Source organism: Poecilia reticulata, chromosome 18, assembly GCF_904066995.2.
Source record: "Poecilia reticulata chromosome 18, P_reticulata-male-v2, whole genome shotgun sequence".
Taxonomy (NCBI): domain Eukaryota; kingdom Metazoa; phylum Chordata; class Actinopteri; order Cyprinodontiformes; family Poeciliidae; genus Poecilia; species Poecilia reticulata.
Genome location: NC_088847.1, coordinates 21,977,389 through 21,999,027, shown reverse-complemented (window position 1 = coordinate 21,999,027; position 21,639 = coordinate 21,977,389). Strand labels below are relative to the sequence as shown.

The following is a 21,639-nucleotide window of genomic DNA, read 5'->3' as shown; positions in this document are numbered from 1 at the left end:
CAGATTATGCTCTAAAAGTAACTACACTCCAGCTTACTCAGATCAATGCCAAATGACCAAGATTATGCAGACATTTTTATTATACTTCTCAATAATAGACATTAAATGCATTTCATTATAACTTGAGTGAATTATGTCAATCAGTCTTTCTAATAATAAAAAAAGGCATTTGAGGACAACTGAAAAATAGAACCAAAGAATTAGAACCTTGAATTCAGTTCCTTTACCAACCTTATAAATCATTAAACTAAGCAAGATTATGACATTGATCCCTCACTTTCCCAAAACCTCCAACTCAGCTGCAGCAGAAAATGATACCATACATCATATAAGTTTTCTATAACATACATAGAAGACTTATATTTCAGAAAACCCTGTGTTTTTTAAGTGTCCCAACATGTCCCTGAGAAGTTTAACTGAAAACATTGTAACAATTTTCAGACATCTGTAATTCTGTCTTCTTAATGAAACTCCTGTTTGTTGAGGCCATTAAATCTTCCTTCACCAAGAGTCACAGGAAGGAGTTAAGAAAGCTGAACTTGGTGCCTATATCACAGTGTTTCTCTTGTGACTGTATTCTCTGACTTCATGTTTCTAGCTCTACCCTTCTTTTTAGAAGTTGATGCGGTCGATCCGGTCCTGCTTCATCTGTGTTTTGGCCTTTTCTGTCTGCTGGAGGATGTGTTCGGCGAACTCCCTCAAGGCTCCCATCCCAGCGGCCTGACGGCAGGCGAAGGAAGCTGCATTAGAGGCTTCCTTCGAGGCGTCGGCAGGAACGCCGCTCAGACCCGCCAGGTTCAGACAGGTGGCGTCTGAAGTGTCATTACCTGAGGAAAAAAAATGGGAGAAAATTTTAATTCAACCACATTAACAGAAAATCTCCAGTAAGACGTTTTCTATAGTTGTGCTCTCATTACAAATGTGCGCAAAACTTTGACAATATTCTGCTAATGTCGAAAAAACACAATTGTGTAATTGCGGCATTTCCATTATTTAATAAGAGCAATTAAATTAAACCCATGAATAAGTTTGTTCACATAAGTCATTAAAACACGCTGCGCCATCATCCTCATACCACTTTCTGTTGTCTTCTTTGTTGTTTCCACCAGTAGTAACATCCAGTTCTTGTTCATGCGACTTGAGATGCAAAGTTTTTCCATTTCCAATTTTACGAAATACACACATTTCTATGTAGCTGAAAAGCCACCTCATCCTGGCACCAAAACATTTTATCAAATAAATTTGTTTTTAAAACGTTTCCATTGAACAAATTTATTCTCATAATTCCAATGCTCCATTTTATGGTCAGTCAATGAATTGACGATTGTCTTCAGTCAATAGAATGCATCTCCTTTTCTGACCAACTAAAATACAATCCTTTAAATGTTACAACAGGGCTTTGACTAGGCCATTCAACAGATAAATATGGTTTTTTCTAAAGTCCATTGTAGATCTGACTGCAGGTTTTCTTTTCCTTTTGGAAAACAAAAAGAAAACAAATCAAAAGGACCTCAAATCTTTTCTAACCTCCGAGATCTTTTCTTCCAGGATTGTTCTAGATTTAGTTCCATATTTCTGTCCCTGCTGGAGCCATGATGCTAACACCACTATCTCCTAGCACTGGCACTGATAGTTTTCCCCTAAGGACTGTATTTTGCAGCAATTTTCCATTTCATTCCTCCACATGTCTTCGGAACTATTTTATGTATCCCTATACAAGGCTCTGGATTTCAGGATGCCATTATGTGTCTCTTGTACACTCAGTTTAAAATGATTAAAAACAGCTGAACGAAGGCAGTTCTTCACCCATGTAGGCCACATTCTTCCAGCTCAACTTCCTCTGCTCCATGACCGCCTGCACGTCCTTCAGCAGTTCGTCCCCAACATCTACAACCTCACAGCTCAACATCGTCTTCAGTTTGCCAGACAGTGACTGAGTCACAGGGTCGTCCTTGGAGGACAGCAGCACCACCTGAAGAACGGAGTCAAAGAGCCTTTAATACGACATTCACCAAATGTTCACCCATAATGTTTCCACAGATGGGAAATCCAACCTCAACTCCGTCGTTCTGCAGCATCCGGAGCCCAGTGGTGTCTCTGCTGTGGACACACACCATGTCCTCTCCGGATACGGACAGAAACACTCGTCCATCGGTCAAACATCCGGACACTCTACAGAATATTAAGGAAACTCCCCGACCAAAGTAGCCGTACCTGTTGGTTGCAGCACAAAAACATGAAACCAATAAAGATTCATGGTTTTTCTGTCATATGACCAGTTCAGAATGAACCAGTCAGACTAATTCTGTCCTAGTGACGCGTTTGTTATGGCAGACAACGTTGTACCTGCTGTGACGAGCAAAAGTCAGTCCTATAGGTCTTAAATTACAAGTGATGATATTCACACCATATTTTATTAAATCTTGGTTTAATTGTTCTGTACTTTCCCTATATTCTCACAATTATTAAATGCTTTACCATCTTCATATCAATACCACTCACATCTACCTGATGGATGTTTACCTACCACATGTAACGTCATTTAATTTATTTCGTCTTCCTCCAGTTATTTCCATTATTCCCACTTTATTTTGTATTTATGACGACCTTTGGTCTCCTCCTAAAGTTGCTGCCATTCAGATTTAACTTTGTTCTTAATAGATTTTATCTATTTTATCCATAATTCTAACTTGTTTTAAAGAGACTGACTAAATGATTTCCCCTCTGTATATTTATGAGCAGGTATCCACATAAACCTAACGTCACTTGAGATTGTCCAAGTCTAAATATGATTTCATAAACTTCTCACCAGTTCCAGATGAATTTCAGATGAGAAATTTAAAATGAACTTTAATGTTGACCATGAGTCTGAATATATAAGTACTCTTTCAATCCTATTTTGCTCCACCCACTGAAACACCACCAACATTTCCCCTGTATACACCTGCCTACTACCTGTGATTTAAATACTCGAGCCTGCAGCACCATCCAGTGGCCAAACAGGGAATATAACATCAGGCTCCACATGTTGTTTCACCTGCTGAGATGAAGCACCAAGTTTTTCCTAAACTTCATATTGTTTGAGTTGTTTTGACCTTTTTAGTGGCAGTCTGACCTGAGGACTCTCTGCTCGGCCAGTGGCCAGTCGATGTCCACGTCGATGTCCACGCTGTGCTCCGGCTCCATCTCAAAGTAGGCCACCTTCCCGCCCTGAAGAACAGAAAGTCTTCACACAAAGAACCGAATGGACCTCACTGACAGGGCCGGACTAAGGCAATGCTAGCCAAGCGGTTGCTTAGGGCCTCCATGCCACTAGGGGGCCTCCAAGAGCACTAAAGCATGATAGAAAAATAGATACAGCTCTGGAAAATCTGAAGAGCCCACTGCATTGAGCCCCACTGAAAACCTTTTCTGAACTCTTCCTGAGTTAAAACATTAGCATCATTGTTTCTAAATGAATATAAACTTCTCATTTAAATAAATACTACATTTTTGGTTGGAATTTCAGAGACATGTTGTCAGTAGTTCATAGAATAAAAGAAAAATGTTCATTTTTATCAAACATATACCTATAGAGTAAAATCAGGACTTATAATTTTGAAGTGGTATCTTAATTTTTTCCAGTTTTATTTTAAATAACATTGAATAATACAAACTAAATATTATTACATGCGAGAATAAATTATATTTTGGTTTTATAGACAATAATGATTAATCTCTTCCTGCTGATGGCTGCTGCCACTACAGGGGAAATAAGATATTAAATTTAGTGTTTATCAGCTGATGTTACTTTCAAATAGTTAAATAAAATGGCACACTTAAATACCACACTGCATTTTAAAATCCAAATTTTTATTTGCTACTCCTCTAAGATTAAAATCAATAGTCATAATAGCACTGCTATGCTCATTACAGATGCTAATGATAGCAGGTACATTACACAGAGTAGATTAGAAATGATAAATCATCTGCTGTTAGCATGGAGGCCCCCCCAGAAAAAGCTGCATGGGGCCCCAAAAGGGCTTGGACCGGCCCTGCCCACTGACAGTGGTGTTGAACTACCTGTAATGAATTTTCTTTAAAGATGAGGTCCCTTCTGCTGATGTAAAATGAGCCATTCTCATGCAGCTCTCCGTCCCAGTCCTGACGACGGGGACGCAACGCAGGAACCAGATTTATTGGCTTTGTCATTTCACCGCCTGAGAAAGAAAAATGCATCATCTGGTCCTCAGTGACCTCTGGAAATAAATGTTTAATCCATATTTTGTCACATTACAACCGCTAACATAAACACATCTACTTGAAATTTTATTTTTTAAAAACCAACAAAGTGAAATACTTCATTACGAGATTCAAAAAATATTTTTTACAAATAAAAACTGAAAAGTGTGGTGTGCAAATAGTTTTCAGCCCCTCCTGAGTCAAAACTTTGTAAACCATGTGTTAGACGGTTAAAAGAGGAGCGATTTCATAATGACTTCCTGAAGGTTCAGGAGTTTTTAAAGAGACAGAAGCCCAATTTCAAGGCTTTAAACCAGAAAGTAAAGTTTTTGATTTCTGTGAACTGAAAACAACATAGTTACTTGATTCATTGTGCTATAAAATTGTATTATGTGACTGGAAAATGCATAATACGTCCCCTTCAAGGGAATATCTGTGAACAAAGAAGCAATGCGCACCATTCTGCCATCTAGCTACAAAACTATTTGAGTAGAAATCTCCTCCAGAAACCAGACTGTCTTTAGGGTCTTTCTTGGCTCCCATTGCTTTGGTTGAAGGAACATTTTTCCAGGGATCAGGAATCTTTCTGATGTTTTCTTGGCCACCCTGTTGACATCAGGAACCTTCATCAGAAACCAGGGCCGATTTCTGTGGTACTCTTCATATTTATGACTACAGTACACTTCTCCCTTCGCTTTCCTTCTGTCTAGATTACAAATGTAATCTTAAAATCACATTTAAGATTCATTTTAAATGTAATTTACAATGAATCTTAAATTAAGATGAATTGCTCCACTATGGTGAAGCAGTGAAGGTTTTTGTTCTGCTGTCACGGCTCGTTCTGGATCATTATCTTGTGGTGCTGGAGAGTGAGTGGCTAAACCTGAATTTTCTGTTTGCCAACTTAAGAAACGTTTGGATGTACGACTGGTATTTAGCAGTTACATGTGCAAAGATAATTAATAGGGGCAAAAGAACAAACTGGGTTTATTGGTTGTAAACAATGAAATGAAAAGGGTGGAGCAACGTTCTTCACCTCTTCATTCATGTGGTCTGGTCTCATTGCTTTCACATGAGCTGTGAAAACAGGGTTTGTAGTAACTACTAGTTACTCAGTTACATTTACTTGTACAAACGTTTTTTGAAAAGTATTTTTACTTCGCTGTACTTTTTACTAACAATACTTTCACTTTGAAGCATCGTTACTGTTGCCCGAGTAAAATTTCTGGATTTTTTTTAACCCACTGAATGAAAAACAAACATGTTTTAACCAAAAATTCACCAGACACAGATACACAGTTGCAGTTTTTCTTAAAATATAATTGTTTTACTGACAAAAACTGACGGGAAACATTTTCTCTTGCCTGATTTTATTTCATGTTACTTATATAAATTATTGTCATTTTTATCCTTAAAATACCAAAACTTTCCGCTTAACTTTACATTTTGGTCCATGTGATGTCATTTTCTAATGTGAAATGATCGATAATTTGATCAGTTACTCAGGAGCAGACTATTTACCAAATACATTTTCACTCGAGTAATTTCTTGGACGCTACTTGTTACTTGTACTTTAGTAAAAAAAAAAATGCTATAGTTCTACTCTTATTTGAGGCGGCTCCAAAAACAGGAAATGGACTACAGCTCAGGGCATTTGGGTAAAAGCAACCAAAACAAACTAACTAGAGCTAGCGGGAAAAATGATTTTTTCCTGCTGATCTTTCATCAAAAACAAAAGAAAAATCCTACAAGCGCTAAAATCTGGCGCTACTCCATTTGTTTACATTTTGTGAAGGAGGAAGTTGTTCAGTTTCTTCTTCTGAGGTTTCTGTGCCATTTCCTTTGGTGGTTCTTGATGCAGCGCCACCAGAGGCGAGGAGGGGAACAGGTTTCTCAAACTATTTGGTTCATTTGATGCAGTGCAGTGTGAAAACAAACCCCAGCAGCTGAAAATGTAACATGTTGCAACTTTGGTCCCTAATGGAGTTTACCAGACTATCAGGTGTGAAAACAGCCTTTAGAAAACAATTTATATCCATCTTGTTGATGTTTGAGTTTGGCGTTAAACAGGTAGGTAAGTAGATATACTTACCATAACCGCAATAGTGATATCATTTATCAGTGTTCATCCCTACTGCTAGCTAAACAGGACAGCTGGCGTTTAACTCACTTCCTTTCTTGACCTCCTTCCAGTGGAACTCGTGTCTCCGGACCACGGAGAAGACGGAGTCGTACCCGTCCTCCATGATCATCTTCAAGGCCTTCTGTAAGTGAGACGGATGGAGACACGGAGACGTAGCCTGGATGTGACAGACCATGTCTACTTCTGTAAACACAAAGCGTTTCCATTATCAGACGCCGGTAATTTCACAAGGCTTCAGTTTACGGGTGATGTTCGTGCCTGTGTTGTTCCTGAGAAACTCCTGAATGGTTTCCACGGATGAAGACGAGTCCTTGGAGACCTCAGGACTTCTCCGGTGGACTTTGGCCCCCCAGGTTTTGGCCACTTTTTCAATTTCATCGTGATCCGTCGACACCCAGACACTGGAAACAAGAGAGACGCTTCAGGAATCTGGTTCAGGTTGTTCTTGTGAGCAATCCTAATAAAAATGTTCTGCCACGTTTAGGAAAATTAAGCTGGGAATCTGCAGCCAACTAGGAATGAAAGTGAAAATCAAGAGAGCTGAAACCAAATCAAGTTTCATTTATAAAGAACCAGGTGAGTAGAGTACCCAAAGATAATACTCAAGTAATAGTAGTACTATTTCAACATCTTTTACTCAAGTAAGTAGTATTTCAAGAAATTACTCAAATAAAAGTAGAAAAGTATTTGGTAATAAAAAAGTTACTCAAGTACTGAGTAACAGATTAAATCATCATTTAACATAAAGAAAATACAGAGGGATCAAAATATAAAGTGGAAATTTTGGTATTTTAAGGACCAAAATGACAATAATTCATAACAAAAAACAACAAAATAAAATAAAAATAATAACAATTCAGTTTCCTTCAATAAAAAAAACTTATGAAACTAACAAAACCTGCAGGTGTGTCTATGTCTGGTGAATCTTTGATGAAAACAACTAAACATAAAACCAAACAACTTAAACCAAATATTTTCAATGTGTTAGAGTGACCTAGTCAAAGTCCAGTCCTAAATCCATCTGAAACAACACCTGAAAACTGATGTTTGTAGTTCTGTTGGCAGGTAAATGAAGTATAACATGGGAAAAAAGTCTTGTTATAAATCAAATAATCTGCCAATGGAATAAGCATTTTTTCAGCAATATTAAAGAATTGTGTACTTAAAACAAGCCTCTATATCTTGCTGAAAAGTTACTTGTAAGTTATTTCTATCTTATTTCAAGTGTACCGAGACATTTGCATTGGAACCTAGACAAAAATTTACTTGGTAAGATTTTGTGTTTTTGCAGTGTATGCATTTTAAATCATATTAGCAGCAGTTTGTGTTGACGCTGAGTTTGTCCTACCTGTCGAACATGTCAGAGTCGATGGCCGCTCTCAGCACCCAGCCGAGGAGGGGGAGCCCGGCCAGCGGTTTGATGTTCTTCAGTTTGATCCCTTTGCTTCCCCCTCGGGCCAGAACCAGAGCCACAACGTGTCTGCCTCCATCCTGCAGGCCGTTTTCTTTCAGCGGGACTTGGTTTCTCTCCGCCATTGGACGGTTTCTGTAGTTAAATGAAAACAAGGTGTCACTGCTGGCTTTAACAAGGCATCTTCAAATGATGACAATTTTTTATTGTCACAAAAAATTGTCATCATTCCCATCTTCAGAGAGGAGCGGCTGCTGCTGCTTAGAGCTCCCCGCCCCTTTAGCAGATCACTCCATAATTCACAGGTGTCAAACTCCAGTCCTCCAGGACCGCAGTCCTGCAACTTGTAGGTGTGGCTCTGCTGCACCAAACCTGAATAAAATAATTAGGTCATTAGCAAGGCTCTGGAGAACTGATTTACACAAGAAGGAGGTAATTAAGCCATTTCATTCCAGTGTTTTGTACCTGTGGTACATCTAAAAACTGCAGGACAGCGGCCCTTGAGGACTGGAGTTTGACGCCCCTGCCTTAATTCATCCCGTGTGTGATGGCCACACTCCTATGTTGGTAACTCTTTTATGCACATTTTATTTTTTCATACAAACACTTTAGTTAAAACAAAAAAACATTAGTTATTTGGATACATTTGTTCTATTTCTTAGCCCGCACATTTACCGTATTTTCCGGACTATAGAGCGCACCATACTATAAGCCACACCTACAAATGTTTTGGAAACATTTTTTTAAAAAACTGGAAACATACATATATAGTACATATATAAGCTGCACCGGGCTATAAGCCACTAGGATCTCCACCGCTCCCAGTTTCCCACAAGGACTAAACCTGCAGCCCTCCGTCTCCAACGCAGAACCGTGGTTTCGTTCACGCCAAACTTATGGGCAGCGGCTTCATTTCCCTCCTGTACTGCGAGATCGACAGCCTTCAACTTAAAAGCTGCATCATATGAGTTTGAAGAAATTTCTCCGTCATGCCTGCGCTAGCATAGACATAATATAAGAATAGACACCTCATGGACCGCTGTCGCCTATTGTCGCTGACGAGATTTAGGGCGGCCATCTTGGAGCGGTACTCCACCCCTTTTGCTTCTTTCTTGCTGGTACTTACCTGCCTTCTTTGACCTCTTTTATGAGCTCAGTTTATCTTTTTGTCATTTATAATCGCTGGGTTAGAATTAAAGAAAGCCTATTTTTCTCATGTATCCTGTTACTCCTGTTTTTAACTCGGTCCATCACGCCATGCATGAAGTATGGTTGTCATGATGCCTTTCTTGTTTCTGAACTGGTTTGCGTGGAACATTTTAATTATTGCTGATCGCACTTCTTCCTCATATGTAAAAGCTGTGTGTCATGAGGGCGTGCAGGGCTTCTCTGGACCAAACTGAGACACGCGATGCTTGATTACCACTGGGGCATGATGACACACAGACCCTTTCCAAAGAATTAGAATATCATGGAAAAGTTGCTCGATTCCTATAATTCCATTCAAAAGTTAAACTTTCATAGGTTGTAGACTCAGGGGCCTCAGTTTAAACAATTTCAAATGTTTATTACATAATTACATAATTTGGGCGTCCAGTTCATAAAACCCACAACAACAGGAATTCAAAAAATGAAAATATTGTGAACAAATGAGCCTAAACGACAGTCGAGCATTATGATGGGCATCCAAGCAGGTTTTGGTGCGCCTGGCAGTATGGGCAGGGTCCAGGTTCTGCTGGAAGATTAAATCTGCATCTCCATCCTCAGCAGAAGGAAGAATGAAGTCCTCTAAAACATTCTGGTAGACTACTGCGGTGACCTTGGCTTTAAGAAAGCAGAGTTTACCAACACAATGTGTCCCAAATCATGACTGACTGTGGATATTTCACACTGGACCTCGAGCGGGTTCAGTTCCTCACCCATCCTTCAAACCCTCAGACCTTAAATTAATTAAAGGCACTTTGCTTTCATTGGAAAAGAGGACCTTGGACCGCTGACCAATGGTCAAGCCTTTCTTTTCCTTGGCCCGGTTGAGTCGCTTCTTACGTTGACTCAGGTTCAGAAGTGGTTTGACCTGAGGAACCCGACAGCCGTAGCTTGTCTCTCGGAGGCGTCTGGATGTGGTGAAGCTGACTCCCGCCTCATTCCACTCTTTCTGGATCTCTGCCAGATTCTTGAATCTTGTCTGTTTGATAAGCCGCCAAAACCCACAGTTGTCTCTTTTGCTGGTGCTTCTTCTCCTGCCACATTTTGTCCTTCCACTAGACTTTCCATGGATAATCTTGGACACAGCATTCTGTGAACAGCCAGCCTCCTTAGCTGTGAACTTTTGTGGGATATCCATCAATGCTGGTCTTCTGGCCAGTTGTTAAATCCGCAGTCTTCTCCATATTGGACCAAACGGAGACAATTTGATGACACCTGGTGGTGCTTTGAGTTTAAAATTCATTTAAAAAATAATATATATAATTTATTTAAAACAATAACATTAAGTCTTATGCTTATTTAAAAAGTACATATATATATATATATATATATACACATACACTGCTCAAAAAAAATAAAGGGAACACTCAAATAACACATCCTAGATCTGAATGAATGAAATATTCTCATTGAATACTTTGTTCTGTACAAAGTTGAATGTGCTGACAACAAAATCACACAAAAATCATCAATGGAAATCAAATTTATTAACCAATGGAGACCTGGATTTGGAGCCACACACAAAATTAAAGTGAAAACACACTACAGGCTGATCCAACTTTAATGTAATGTCCTTAAAACAAGTCAAAATGAGGCTCAGTATTGTGTGTGGCCTCCACGAGCCTGTATGACCTCCCTACAACGCCTGGGCATGCTCCTGATGAGGTGGTGGATGGTCTCCTGAGGGATCTCCTCCCAGACCTGGACTAAAGCATCCGCCAACTCCTGGACAGTCTGTGGTGCAACGTGACGTTGGTGGATGGAGCGAGACATGATGTCCCAGATGTGCTCAATCGGATTCAGGTCTGGGGAACGGGCGGGCCAGTCCATAGCTTCAATGCCTTCATCTTGCAGGAACTGCTGACACACTCCAGCCACATGAGGTCTAGCATTGTCCTGCATTAGGAGGAACCCAGGGCCAACCGCACCAGCATATGGTCTCACAAGGGGTCTGAGGATCTCATCTCAGTACCTAATGGCAGTCAGGCTACCTCTGGTGAGCACATGGAGGGCTATGCAGCCCTCCAAAGAAATGCCACCCCACACCATTACTGACCCACTGCCAAACCGGTAATGCTGAAGGATGTTGCAGGCAGCAGACTGCTCTCCACGGCGTCTCCAGACTCTGTCATGTCTGTCACATGTGCTCAGTGTGAACCTGCTTTCATCTGTGAAGAGCACAAGGCACCAGTGGTGAATTTGCCAATCCTGGTGTTCTCTGGCAAATGCCAAGCGTCCTGCACGGTTGTTGGGCTGTGAGCACAACCCCCATCTGTGGACGTCGGGCCCTCATACTATCCTCATGGAGTCGGTTTCTAACTGTTTGTGCAGACACATGCACATTTGTGGCCTGCTGGAGGTCATTTTGGAGGGCTCTGGCAGTGCTCCTCCTGTTCCTTCTTGCACAAAGGCAGAGGTAGTGGTCCTGCTGCTGGGTTGCTGCCCTCCTACGGCCTCCTCCACGTCTCCTGGTAGCGCCTCCAGCCTCTGGACACTACGCTGACAGACACAGCAAACCTTCTTGCCACAGCTCGCATTGATGTGCCATCCTGGATGAGCTGCACTACCTGAGCCACTTGTGTGGGTTGTAGAGTCCGTCTCTTGCTACGAGTGTGAAAGCACCACCAACATTCAAAACTGACCAAAACATCAGCCAGACAGCAAAGGTACTGAGAAGTGGTCTGTGGTCCCCACCTGCAGAACCACTCCTTTATTGAGTGTGTCTTGCTAATTGCCAATAATTTCCATCTGTTGTCTATTCCATTTGCACAACAGCTGGTGAAATTGATTGTCAATCAGTGTTGCTTCCCAAGTGGACAGTTTGATTTCACAGAAGTTTCATTTTCTTGGAGTTATATTGTGTTAAGTGTTCCCTTTATTTTTTGAGCAGTGTATATATATATACATACACACACCACCTGTTGTCCAACACTGCCCTCGTGTGGAAGTTGATATCCTGATATTAAGCTACTTGTAATTTAATTTGCCATGACTAACAAATGTCGCCTTTTGTGCAAACATCCTCTGTTCTCTACCACCTGTTGTAAAATCTAGTTAGATACAAAAAGTATGAATAACCAGAATAACCACACATCTATTCTCATTTGATCTTTTATTCATGAAATCTGGATTTTAATGCCATTTTCCCCCTTTATTGCATCAAATCTAATGGAAAGTCAGTTTACTGCTTTGGACAATTACTCCATGATAAACATTTAATATTCCTGTCAAAATAGTGCTATAATAGTGAAGTAGATCAATAAATACAGCATATTTAAGTGATCACAGTGATCTTAAGAGTAGAGCGAATCAACAATTGTAACTTGGTACCAAACCATATTATGTGCAGGTCATGAGGGTTAAATCAGACCGATCGTCAGGACAGAGATAAAGCAGCAAAGCCCCCCAAACATAATCAGTGGCATCTGTAAGAGTTTATGAGCTGGTTGTACAACAAACACATTGAAATGTTATGAAATAGTGGAAGAACTTCAGATCTAAAACATTCCTGTGACTTTTCTGAAATCAGCTTTTTGTTCAGTAATCCACAGCTTGATCCTCATTCAGTTTTGTTTAAAGCGTAATCTCACCATATTGCCTCCGGATGTTTTATGAAAACCAACCACCAGATTTAGAACAACAACAATCAAACGAGTAAACTGTGAACTAAGACCTGCAGAAACAAGAAGCCAGCAGCTTTTAGTGTTAACAACCAACAGGAACCAACTGCTGCGGAGAAAATCTGAGGTGAACTCCAGCCATTCTCCTTTTTTTCTACAAGTACCGACGTTGTTTCTTGGCGTCTTTTGCCTTCATGATCCGTTCCGTTGCCGTGGCAACCGCCCATCCCTAGTGCTTCACGCGAAACGTGTCCCGTTTCAATCCAGGTTCCGACATCAGAAGCAGTTGCGGTCGATCCCGTCCTGCTTCATCTGGAGCCTGGCCTGCTGCTTCTGGACCAGGACGTGTTCGGCGAAGTCCCGCACGGCGCCCGCGCCGCCGCCTTGCTTGCAGGCAAACTTGCCGGCTCTGATGGCGTCGGGCTGGGCGTCAGCCGGCGCCGCGCTCAGACCCGCCAGGTGCAGACAGCTGGCAGACGCTGCGTCGCAGCCTGGGAGGGAAAACGCAGGTGAGCATTAGATCCTTAGTTTGTGTTTTATTTTGTTAATTTTAACCAACTATTATAACCACTTTTCAATAGAAAAGACTGAACTTTTAACCCCAGGAAAAAAAAACAAAAACAAATTATATTATGCTCCCGCTCTAAAAAAAAAAAACATGTTAAAGAGGGTTAAAAGGTTAACTTTTTTAACTGGAAAGGAATAAAATCAAATAGTTTTCTATCCACTGTTTTTCCCCCCCAGTTACTCAGGCCTTAAAAATACTTCAATTAAACAATTTTCCAGATTGCTGAGACATAAGAAATTACTTTTACCCAGTAAAATATTTATTTATCTCTTTTACTTTATTGCAGAAAATAATCTGGGAGTGCTTAATGAAATAAATTACTCCGCATTAATAGTCAAAAAGCAACAATATAACCTTTTCCATACTGAAAGCTAAATGTTAAGCTCTCTTGGCTGTGCTGGTTGCTGGGAGACCAAGGAAAAAGAGGCAATTTCTTCAGGCTGCACACATTTTCTTTAATTAATGCTTACTTTAAATGTGTTTTATATTGTAAATATAAAAACAACAATCATGGTTTTACTTTAAAAAATAAGTATAAAGTAAAAACAGTTTAAAAAGTCCAGATTTTTACCCATGTAGGCCACATCCTTCCAGTCCAGCTTCCTCTTCTCCACCATCGACTGCACATCTTTTAGTGGATCCTCTCCGACCAGCATCACTTCACAGCCCGTCATCATCTTCAGTTTATAACGCATCTGTCTGAGCGCAATGTTCTCCTCAGAGATCAGCAGCACCACCTGGAGGGCAGGAGGTGTAACGCGTTACAAGACGCTGGTCAAAGTTTCTCCTTTGATGTTGATAAAAGCGACAGATCTGACCTCCACATCGTCTTTCTTCAGCTTCCTGAGTCCTGCTGTGTCTCTGCTGTGGATGGAGACACTGAATCCTTCTGTGTCTCTGCTGTGAACGGAGCCCTTAGCAGAGGATGCTTCAGACTCGGACACGTTAGCAGAGGACACTCCAGAATCAGTGTCAGACAGGCCAGCAGAGGACACTGCAGGCCTGTCCAGGGACCCAGACAGGTGGACCCGTCCATCCGTCAGACATCCGGAAACTTCACAGAACATCAGAGACACTCCCCGGCCAAAGTAACCATACCTGTAGGGAGAAGCATAGAACCCAAACATAAACATAAAGTTCAGCAGGATGTCCAGACGGACAAAATTAAACAAAGGGAGAAATTAAAATAAAAAGTTCAAAGGTGAAATCTTAAGTATCGGAAATAATTTACATTCTTTTAAGAGTAAACGGTAACTTATTATACTTCCTTAAACAGGTTAAGATAGGTATGAATTATAAAATACATGTTTATTACATTTTCTGCACAAGTTCATTCTTAGAAAATGAGATTTCAGTCTGATCAGTTCTGTTTTAGGGCCTCCTGTCACTTTAAATCCAAAGCTGCTGCTGCCCACGCCTCCAACTCAACGTTTAAACTTGGACATGAAAATGGCTGCAAAAAGATGCACTATTATACAAGTGTACATCTCTGATAAGCAGAAGTGGAGCCTCCTGCACAACCAACAGGAAAGCTTCAAATGGTTTCTGCATGATAAGTCAACAACAAAATACTTGTCTTTTCCAGCAGCCATTGTACAGCAGTAAACCTAGCTGACCAAATGTTCTGGAACTCCACTGAGGTTCCTAGGTAACAGGCTGGGCTTTGCTGGGGTTGCTAGATAAGAAGCATTGACTGCTGACTTGTGATGTTATATTCCAGAGGATTTTGAAATGGCTAATTTTCCAGACAACAAAAATACAATTTATTGATAAAAAACCGTCTGGGTGGATTTTTTTTTAAGCACTTGGGCCGTTTTTAGAAGCAGTAAAAACCTAAATTAATGTATAAAACTGTGCAAAATGTGAATTTTGGATAATAGATCCCCTGTAAAGCAGTCGGTTTAAATTCACCTGAGGACTCTCTGCTCTGCCACAGGCCAGTCGATGTCCACGTCGATGTCCACGCTGTGCTGCGGCTCCATCTCGAAGTAGGCGACCCGACCGCCCTGTAGAGAGTCCGACACAAACATCAGAAAACCTCCAAACATCTGGAACTGATGGACACAGTCCTGGAGAAACATCTGCTCATCACAGGACAGAGTGCCTTTAATTTTCACCACCTAGTAATTGAATATCAAGTTTTTACTATCAAGGAAATTTAAAGAAAAACAGATGTTTAATTTAAATGTAACAGACATGAATTTAGGTTTGTAATGGGCAAATTAAGCATAACTCTAGATGACAACAAAGTACTCTTTGGTGGTTTGAGACAAATTCACCACTATAGTCAACAGAGGAATAAAAACAAGGTTTGAGAGAAACAAGATCAAAATTATACATACAACATCAAATACATGCATAGATCCCTGATAACACTTGAGCAAACATCCTAAAGTTAAACCTTGGAAGCAGACTTATTGTCGTCATTGGTCAAGCTTCTGGTCTAATTCTGGCTCAATATCTGACCACTTTTTTTGGTAGAATTAATTTAAACTGGTTGGCTTTATGGCACAGATGTACCAGAAAACAGATGCGGCCACAGATGTGGCTGTTAGGGGAAACCCTTGGAGCTAATCGTCATTCCTGAGAGCTAAACGTTGAGAGCAGCTACCTGCAGCCGCCCTTCCTTCATGATGAGGTCTCTGGTGGCGAAGTAAAATGAGCCGTTCTCAATCAGTTCCCCGTTCCAGTCCTGACGCCTTGGACGCTTCGCAGGGTTCAGATTCTCAGGCTTAGTGCATTCATCACCTGTAAGGAAGGAAGAACATGTTCTGCTGTATGTTTTCTGAAGCTGAACAGAACAACGGAACCCTGATTGAGTCCAATTACAGTCAAACTGGGGAAGATCAGGCGTTTGGTGGACTCACTTCCTTTCTTGACCTCCTTCCACCGGAACTGGTGTCTCCGGACCACGGAGAAGACAGAGTCGTATCCGTCCTTTGTGATCTTCTTCAGGGCCTCCTTTAGGTGAGTCGGATGGAGACACGGAGACGTAGCCTGGATGTTACAGACCACTGTCACGTCTGAACAGGAGAAAAACTCATCTGTGATTTTCCATCCTCAACGTTTGGGTCAACTTGTGCCCAGTTGAGCTTTTCCCACCTGGGTTTTTCTTGAGAAACTCCTGAATTGTCTCCAAGGAAGTGGAGGAGTCCTTGGAGACTTCTTGGCTCCTCCGGTGGACTTTGGCCCCCCAGGATTTTGCAATTTTTTCAATCTCATCGTGGTCTGTTGACACCCAAACACTAAAAACAAACAAAAAGTTATGTTTATTTATAGCTGAAGGACATTCCAGCAGCAAATGCTTCATGATAAATCAATCAATAAAATTTTATTTGTATAGCACATTTCAGCAGCAAGGCATTTCAAAGTGCTTCATATAATTAAAATAAAAACAGCATGTGACATTGTATAAACAGTTAGAAAGACAAAGAGATTTTTTTTTTAAAGAAAAAAGGTTAAAAAAGATAAAAACATTAAAACCCGCACCCCTTGTAGGACTTCAGTTAAACGTCTCACACCTCAGAGCTTGTTAAACGCCGTTTAACAAGGATTCTCATACCCCTAGATATAGATTCGTTTAACTGGAACATTTTCCGGGGGGGCTTTACATAGACAGTTAAAACAGTTAAATATGATTAAAAAAACAACAACAACAAAAGCAACAAACATTTCAATGTCTTAAAAGCAACTCTAGACAGGTTGGTATTTAGTTTTAATTTAAAGGAACTCAATGTTTCTGGAGTTTTCTGGAAGATTAGTGGAGCATAAAAACTGAATGCTGTTTCTCCATGTTTGGTTCTGGCTGTGGACCTTAAAGGACTTTAGAACTGGGGTGATGTGCTCCATGTTCCTGGCTTTAGTAAGAATGCCAGCAGCAGCCCTTCTGGATCAGCTGCAGCTGGAGGATTTTTTTTAATTCAGACTTCTGAAGACACTGTTGCAGTAATCAATGCAACTGAAAAAGTTTCCTGGAATTCTGGAATCATTTTTAAAACTGTAAAAACCTTTAAATGTGCTTCAGGTGACAAAAGGCCGACTTTGTAACTGTCTTTATGTGTCTCTGAAGGTTCAGGTCAACGCCCCCAAAAAATCATAAGCCGTCTTTTATTCATGTTTCCTCTGAGTTAGTATATAATACATAGTGTTCCACAGAGGTATCCATACACCTTGAACTTTTCCACATTTACTCACATTGCTACTTTTTAAAGATGTTATGTCATGCTTAGCTGTGAAGTGAAAAAGGACAAAAAGTTTTCCATATGAAGAAATGTGAGATTTGGGGTTCTTTATCTACCAGCTAGAACCTTAAATTTGCTAAATTTTGTCATCTAAATCACCAATTTTCACATTTGGGCACACACAGATACACAAATGGACTTAGATCTAGAATCTGGAAAAGGGGGCGGAGCTTAAAGCGGTTGATTTTTATTTGTTGAAATGTGTTTGTGAACAAACAGTAGCTCAAACACAAAGAAAAAATATTAGATCGTAACCATGGTTACAATCTTTTAGCTTACCGATACTGAAGCCATAAAATCAAACGTAGCTTGCTCATTCTCTGTAAAGAAATAAACATTTTGATCTTTGGTTGATTTCAAGCGTTTTTGTGGGCCCCTGATAGTCTGAGGGAGCCTTAGTTTGCCTAATTTATTAGTTATCTGATTTTTCAACATGGTTTAAAAGAAAATGGTTTTAAAATAAACTCAACTGGAAGTGGTTTCAAATGGAGGTTTATTCTGACCTGCTGTGAACTGTGGAGCATATTTAATGTTTAACTTCGTTTTAGTGCACTAAGTGGAAGAGCTTGTTTGGCTAAGCCTCTGAACTGATGAGTCACTGAGACACAATCAGCCACAAGGTCCTGAAACTCAAAGGAAAAACCAGCACAGTGTTGACACAATATCTATTCTCTACCAACGTTTATTTGATGGATTATATGAATTTGTCAGTTATCTATGTGTCAATATGTAACTTCTCATCGGTACACACGTACGTCACATGTGGTGTACCCCAGGGCTCAATCCTGGGATCCCTCATATTTAATATCTACTAGCTCAGATTATAACAAGCAATCAGATATCAAAACTATGGAGATGATGCATAACTCTTTTACAGCAGCATTCAGCACAGTTGATCAGATAAAAACAACTGATCAATGATAGTTATTTGCATTTGATTAAAAATAATTAACACTGATCAAAAATGTTTTATGTATATTTGCTAGATTATTTGACAAAATGTAATAGTTGCATGTGTGCAGTATTTTTTAATTTAAAGCTGTTTAAACTTGCCTTACTGCTGAAATAAAAATAAACTTGATTTGACTTTAAAATCACCCTCTGTGTGACTTTGTTTTATTAAAAAAAAGTGGTTTTATTAATAGAGTTTGGAAAATATGAAACAGACCGAGATGGAGACAGAAAGGTAAAGAGATAGAGAAGAGGAGGAAGAAAGGGAGGAGACCGCAGATCCTGTCAAACTCGTCCCTCTGACTAAACAGTAAATCTTTTCAACTGAGGCATGACGTCTCAGAGACGTTAAATGTGGGTGGACACGTCTTTTGTCTTTAATACAGGATATTTGGCCAGGAGAAAACAAAAGGACAGCAGCCACAGCTTTACATTCTCATCTACTGTACCAAGCAGGGGGTTATGGGTCAATATCAGGTCAGTGACCTTCATGTCCAACATTTAGACAAAGGTCCACTGAGACGTACAAGTCTTCCTTCTGTGCAGATTGAAGTTTAATCTGAGAACAGAGCTGTTCCTTTGAGTTTTTTTTTTTATAAATAAAAGAGATTAAACCTTTGCCTCGCGAACACAAGATAAGAAACTTGACAATGTTGAGGAATCTGCAAGGTTAGAGAGACGGGATATCTGCTGGTATCTGACAGTTTGCTTCATTTATGTTTTATAAATTTAAAGAAGGACATCCGCCATTAATGATAATCTGTTTTCTCAAACTGTCCTATTGGAGTTTTTGATGCCCAATTGAACCGAGTCTAACTGACTATCAGCTGTGAAAACACACAATTCATCAATGGCACTAAATCCCCTGATATACCTTTAGAAATATGTTTTTTTTCTTTTAGCAACATCTCAAAAGTTGCACTCTACTAAAAGGTCACCTGAATTTCAGAAATTTCCATCTTTTCAACTTTGAGAAATATTCCTGAATATCACCCGTTTGTCCCAATCAGCTCAGATTTCCTGGAAGGAAAAAATAACTATAAAATTAAAAGTTGAAACGATGGCCACTTTGCACACCTTGGCGGCCAGTGTCTTAGTAATAAAGACCAGAACTAAAAGTCTGTATAAAAGAGCAGCAAAAAGACAAAGATATTTCAGAAAACCTGGAGAAATGTTGCTCAAGAGCACATGAAATACAAGAAAGTCTGGCTGCTTGGAGGCTAAATAATAAGAAGGTAATAATGAGGAGTGTCTCACTCTACATTCCCTTGACTTCATTTTTAACCTTTCTGAGTTGATCCTGGTCCTGAATCCACACTGCTCTGCATGCCTTACTGGTTTTCTCTGGTTGAAGACACCCTTCTCTATTCATCTCTAATTTCTTATTTCAATTTTTCCTTTGGCTTTGTTGATGCAAACGGTGTAACATTCGATCAGTTTGTGTGTTTGGGTTGAATTTTAACAGCATCTCATCTTTATGGCTTTTAAAATAAACAGACTAATCTTTTTCATTTGGCATTTTTAGTGCCAAAGCGCATTTTATAAATATACTCAATCAAAAACAGACTGTAGAGATTAACATGCCTATGATTGAGTGTTGGTAGTAAACTATAGTCATCTGCATAAAAATAAAAGGACATATTGGATCAGTTTACGCACAGATCAGAAAACTAGGTTGTATTTAAGACAGGTCCAGAGACGGAACCCTGAGGTACACCTTTTGTAATTCTTATTAGAATAAGTTCAAGATTTTAGGTTTTGTTGTTTTGCATTGTGCAAAAATATATTTTCGCACACTGCGAATCCATCAGCTGGTATCGTTTATATCAAGATGCGTTTATTAATAATGGTATTAAATTAACAATGTGTATACCTTCATCATTTTTATGTTGAGGCATTGGATTTTGGGATAATTATTCTCTCTGGTTTTAGATACTCTGTGGCTGGAAGGATTTTTTCTCTAGTTTTGAACAAGGTACTAGTTTTACAACTGTGAGCAGCTTTAAAGCAGTCATCATTTATTAATTGTTGTTTTTTTTATTTGGCCTTTATTTAGACTGGTTGGCTCAAGGACATCCAAGATCTAATTTACAGAAACTGGTTTTGAAAAAAAAATTATTGCAAACACAGCAACAATGCAAGTAATTAATTGACTCAATTAAATCAAATAAGCCACTAAAATATGAGCTAAAAAACAAGAGCAACTTTTATATTAAATTATTTGCTCAAGTCCATCTGTAAACAAACCAGCCTCAAACACAAAAACTATATTTTAAAACACGAGTGTGTTTCTTAAAATGTAATTACTTTAAATTTTGAACATATTCCAATTGATAACATATTAGAAAAGCATTTCAGGAAAATGCAGCCCAGTGAAAGCATACTTAAGTATATTATTTTGCTCCTTATAAAGACATTTGCACTTTTACAAAGTAAACCTGCTAACTCTGCTTAAATCCACACTGTTACTTTAAGAAACTTTTAATGTGTCTGGGCTGAAACAGTCGAATAATAATCAGAATATAATTAGAATATAATTCTCAACTCAGTTTGAGAATTATATTCTAATTCTCAAACTGAGTCAGAATTCAAGCAGATTTGTTCGCTTTATATCTTGAACAGGCCCTGCAGTGAAGCTAGCTTGATTTTTTTTTTCTTCTGAAGTCCAGTATAGAATCGGTATGGACTTTAAAACCTACCTGTCGAACTCTCCCGAGTCGATGGCCGCTCTCAGCACCCAGCCGACCAGAGGAACTCCGGCCAGCAGCTTGATGTTTTTCAAAGGTATTCCCTTACTCCCGCCTCGAGCTAAAATCAGAGCCGCTACGTGTCTGCTCCGGAGCTTCTTCGGGCTCTCGGCTTCTTCCGATTTCGCATTTTCCTCGGGCATTCCTCGTTTTCGGGTAGCCATGCAGTCTTTTTGTAAGGACCCGGGACCCAAACACGAAGACAGTCCACTAATGAATGAGACGTTGATACGAACCAGGAGACGGACACAGCCATCCGGTAGCAATAGATAGCATGGTGCTTTGGTGGTGCATCGCCATCATGTGGTGTGGAGTAGGAACTGCAGTAGAAATGAACGTATAATATTCCTGTAAGCTGTCAGAGGTCGGAAGAGAACCCAAAAATTGTACTCAAGAGTAGAACTACTTCAAGATATATTTATTCAAGTAAAAGTACAAAATAACCGTCCACGGAAATACTTGAGTAACAGTAAAAAAAAAAGTATTTAGTAAAAGAGGAGACTCCAGAGTAACTGATCATGAGAAAAATTA

General features: G+C 39.8%; 2 protein-coding genes across 2 annotated transcripts; both read right to left on the bottom strand.

Annotated features, from left to right (window-relative positions):
* Nucleotides 1-72: 72 nt before the first annotated feature.
* Nucleotides 73-8,347, bottom strand: LOC103480601 (N-acylneuraminate cytidylyltransferase). The gene is made up of 8 exons (XM_008435616.2): nt 7,713-8,347; nt 6,623-6,765; nt 6,392-6,547; nt 4,063-4,199; nt 3,116-3,210; nt 2,055-2,214; nt 1,807-1,972; nt 73-827 (listed from the first exon to the last, which is right to left on the bottom strand). Exons 1-8 carry the CDS (start codon nt 7,898-7,900, stop codon nt 613-615), a joined length of 1,260 nt encoding a protein of 419 aa, XP_008433838.2. The 5' UTR covers nt 7,901-8,347; the 3' UTR covers nt 73-612.
* A 3,731-nt stretch (nt 8,348-12,078) lies between these two features.
* LOC103480600 (N-acylneuraminate cytidylyltransferase-like) lies at nt 12,079-21,399 on the bottom strand. Its single transcript, XM_008435615.3, has 8 exons — nt 21,061-21,399; nt 16,272-16,414; nt 16,037-16,192; nt 15,781-15,917; nt 15,081-15,175; nt 13,988-14,267; nt 13,741-13,906; nt 12,079-13,092 (listed from the first exon to the last, which is right to left on the bottom strand). Exons 1-8 carry the CDS (start codon nt 21,270-21,272, stop codon nt 12,878-12,880), a joined length of 1,404 nt encoding a protein of 467 aa, XP_008433837.2. The 5' UTR covers nt 21,273-21,399; the 3' UTR covers nt 12,079-12,877.
* Nucleotides 21,400-21,639: the final 240 nt, after the last annotated feature.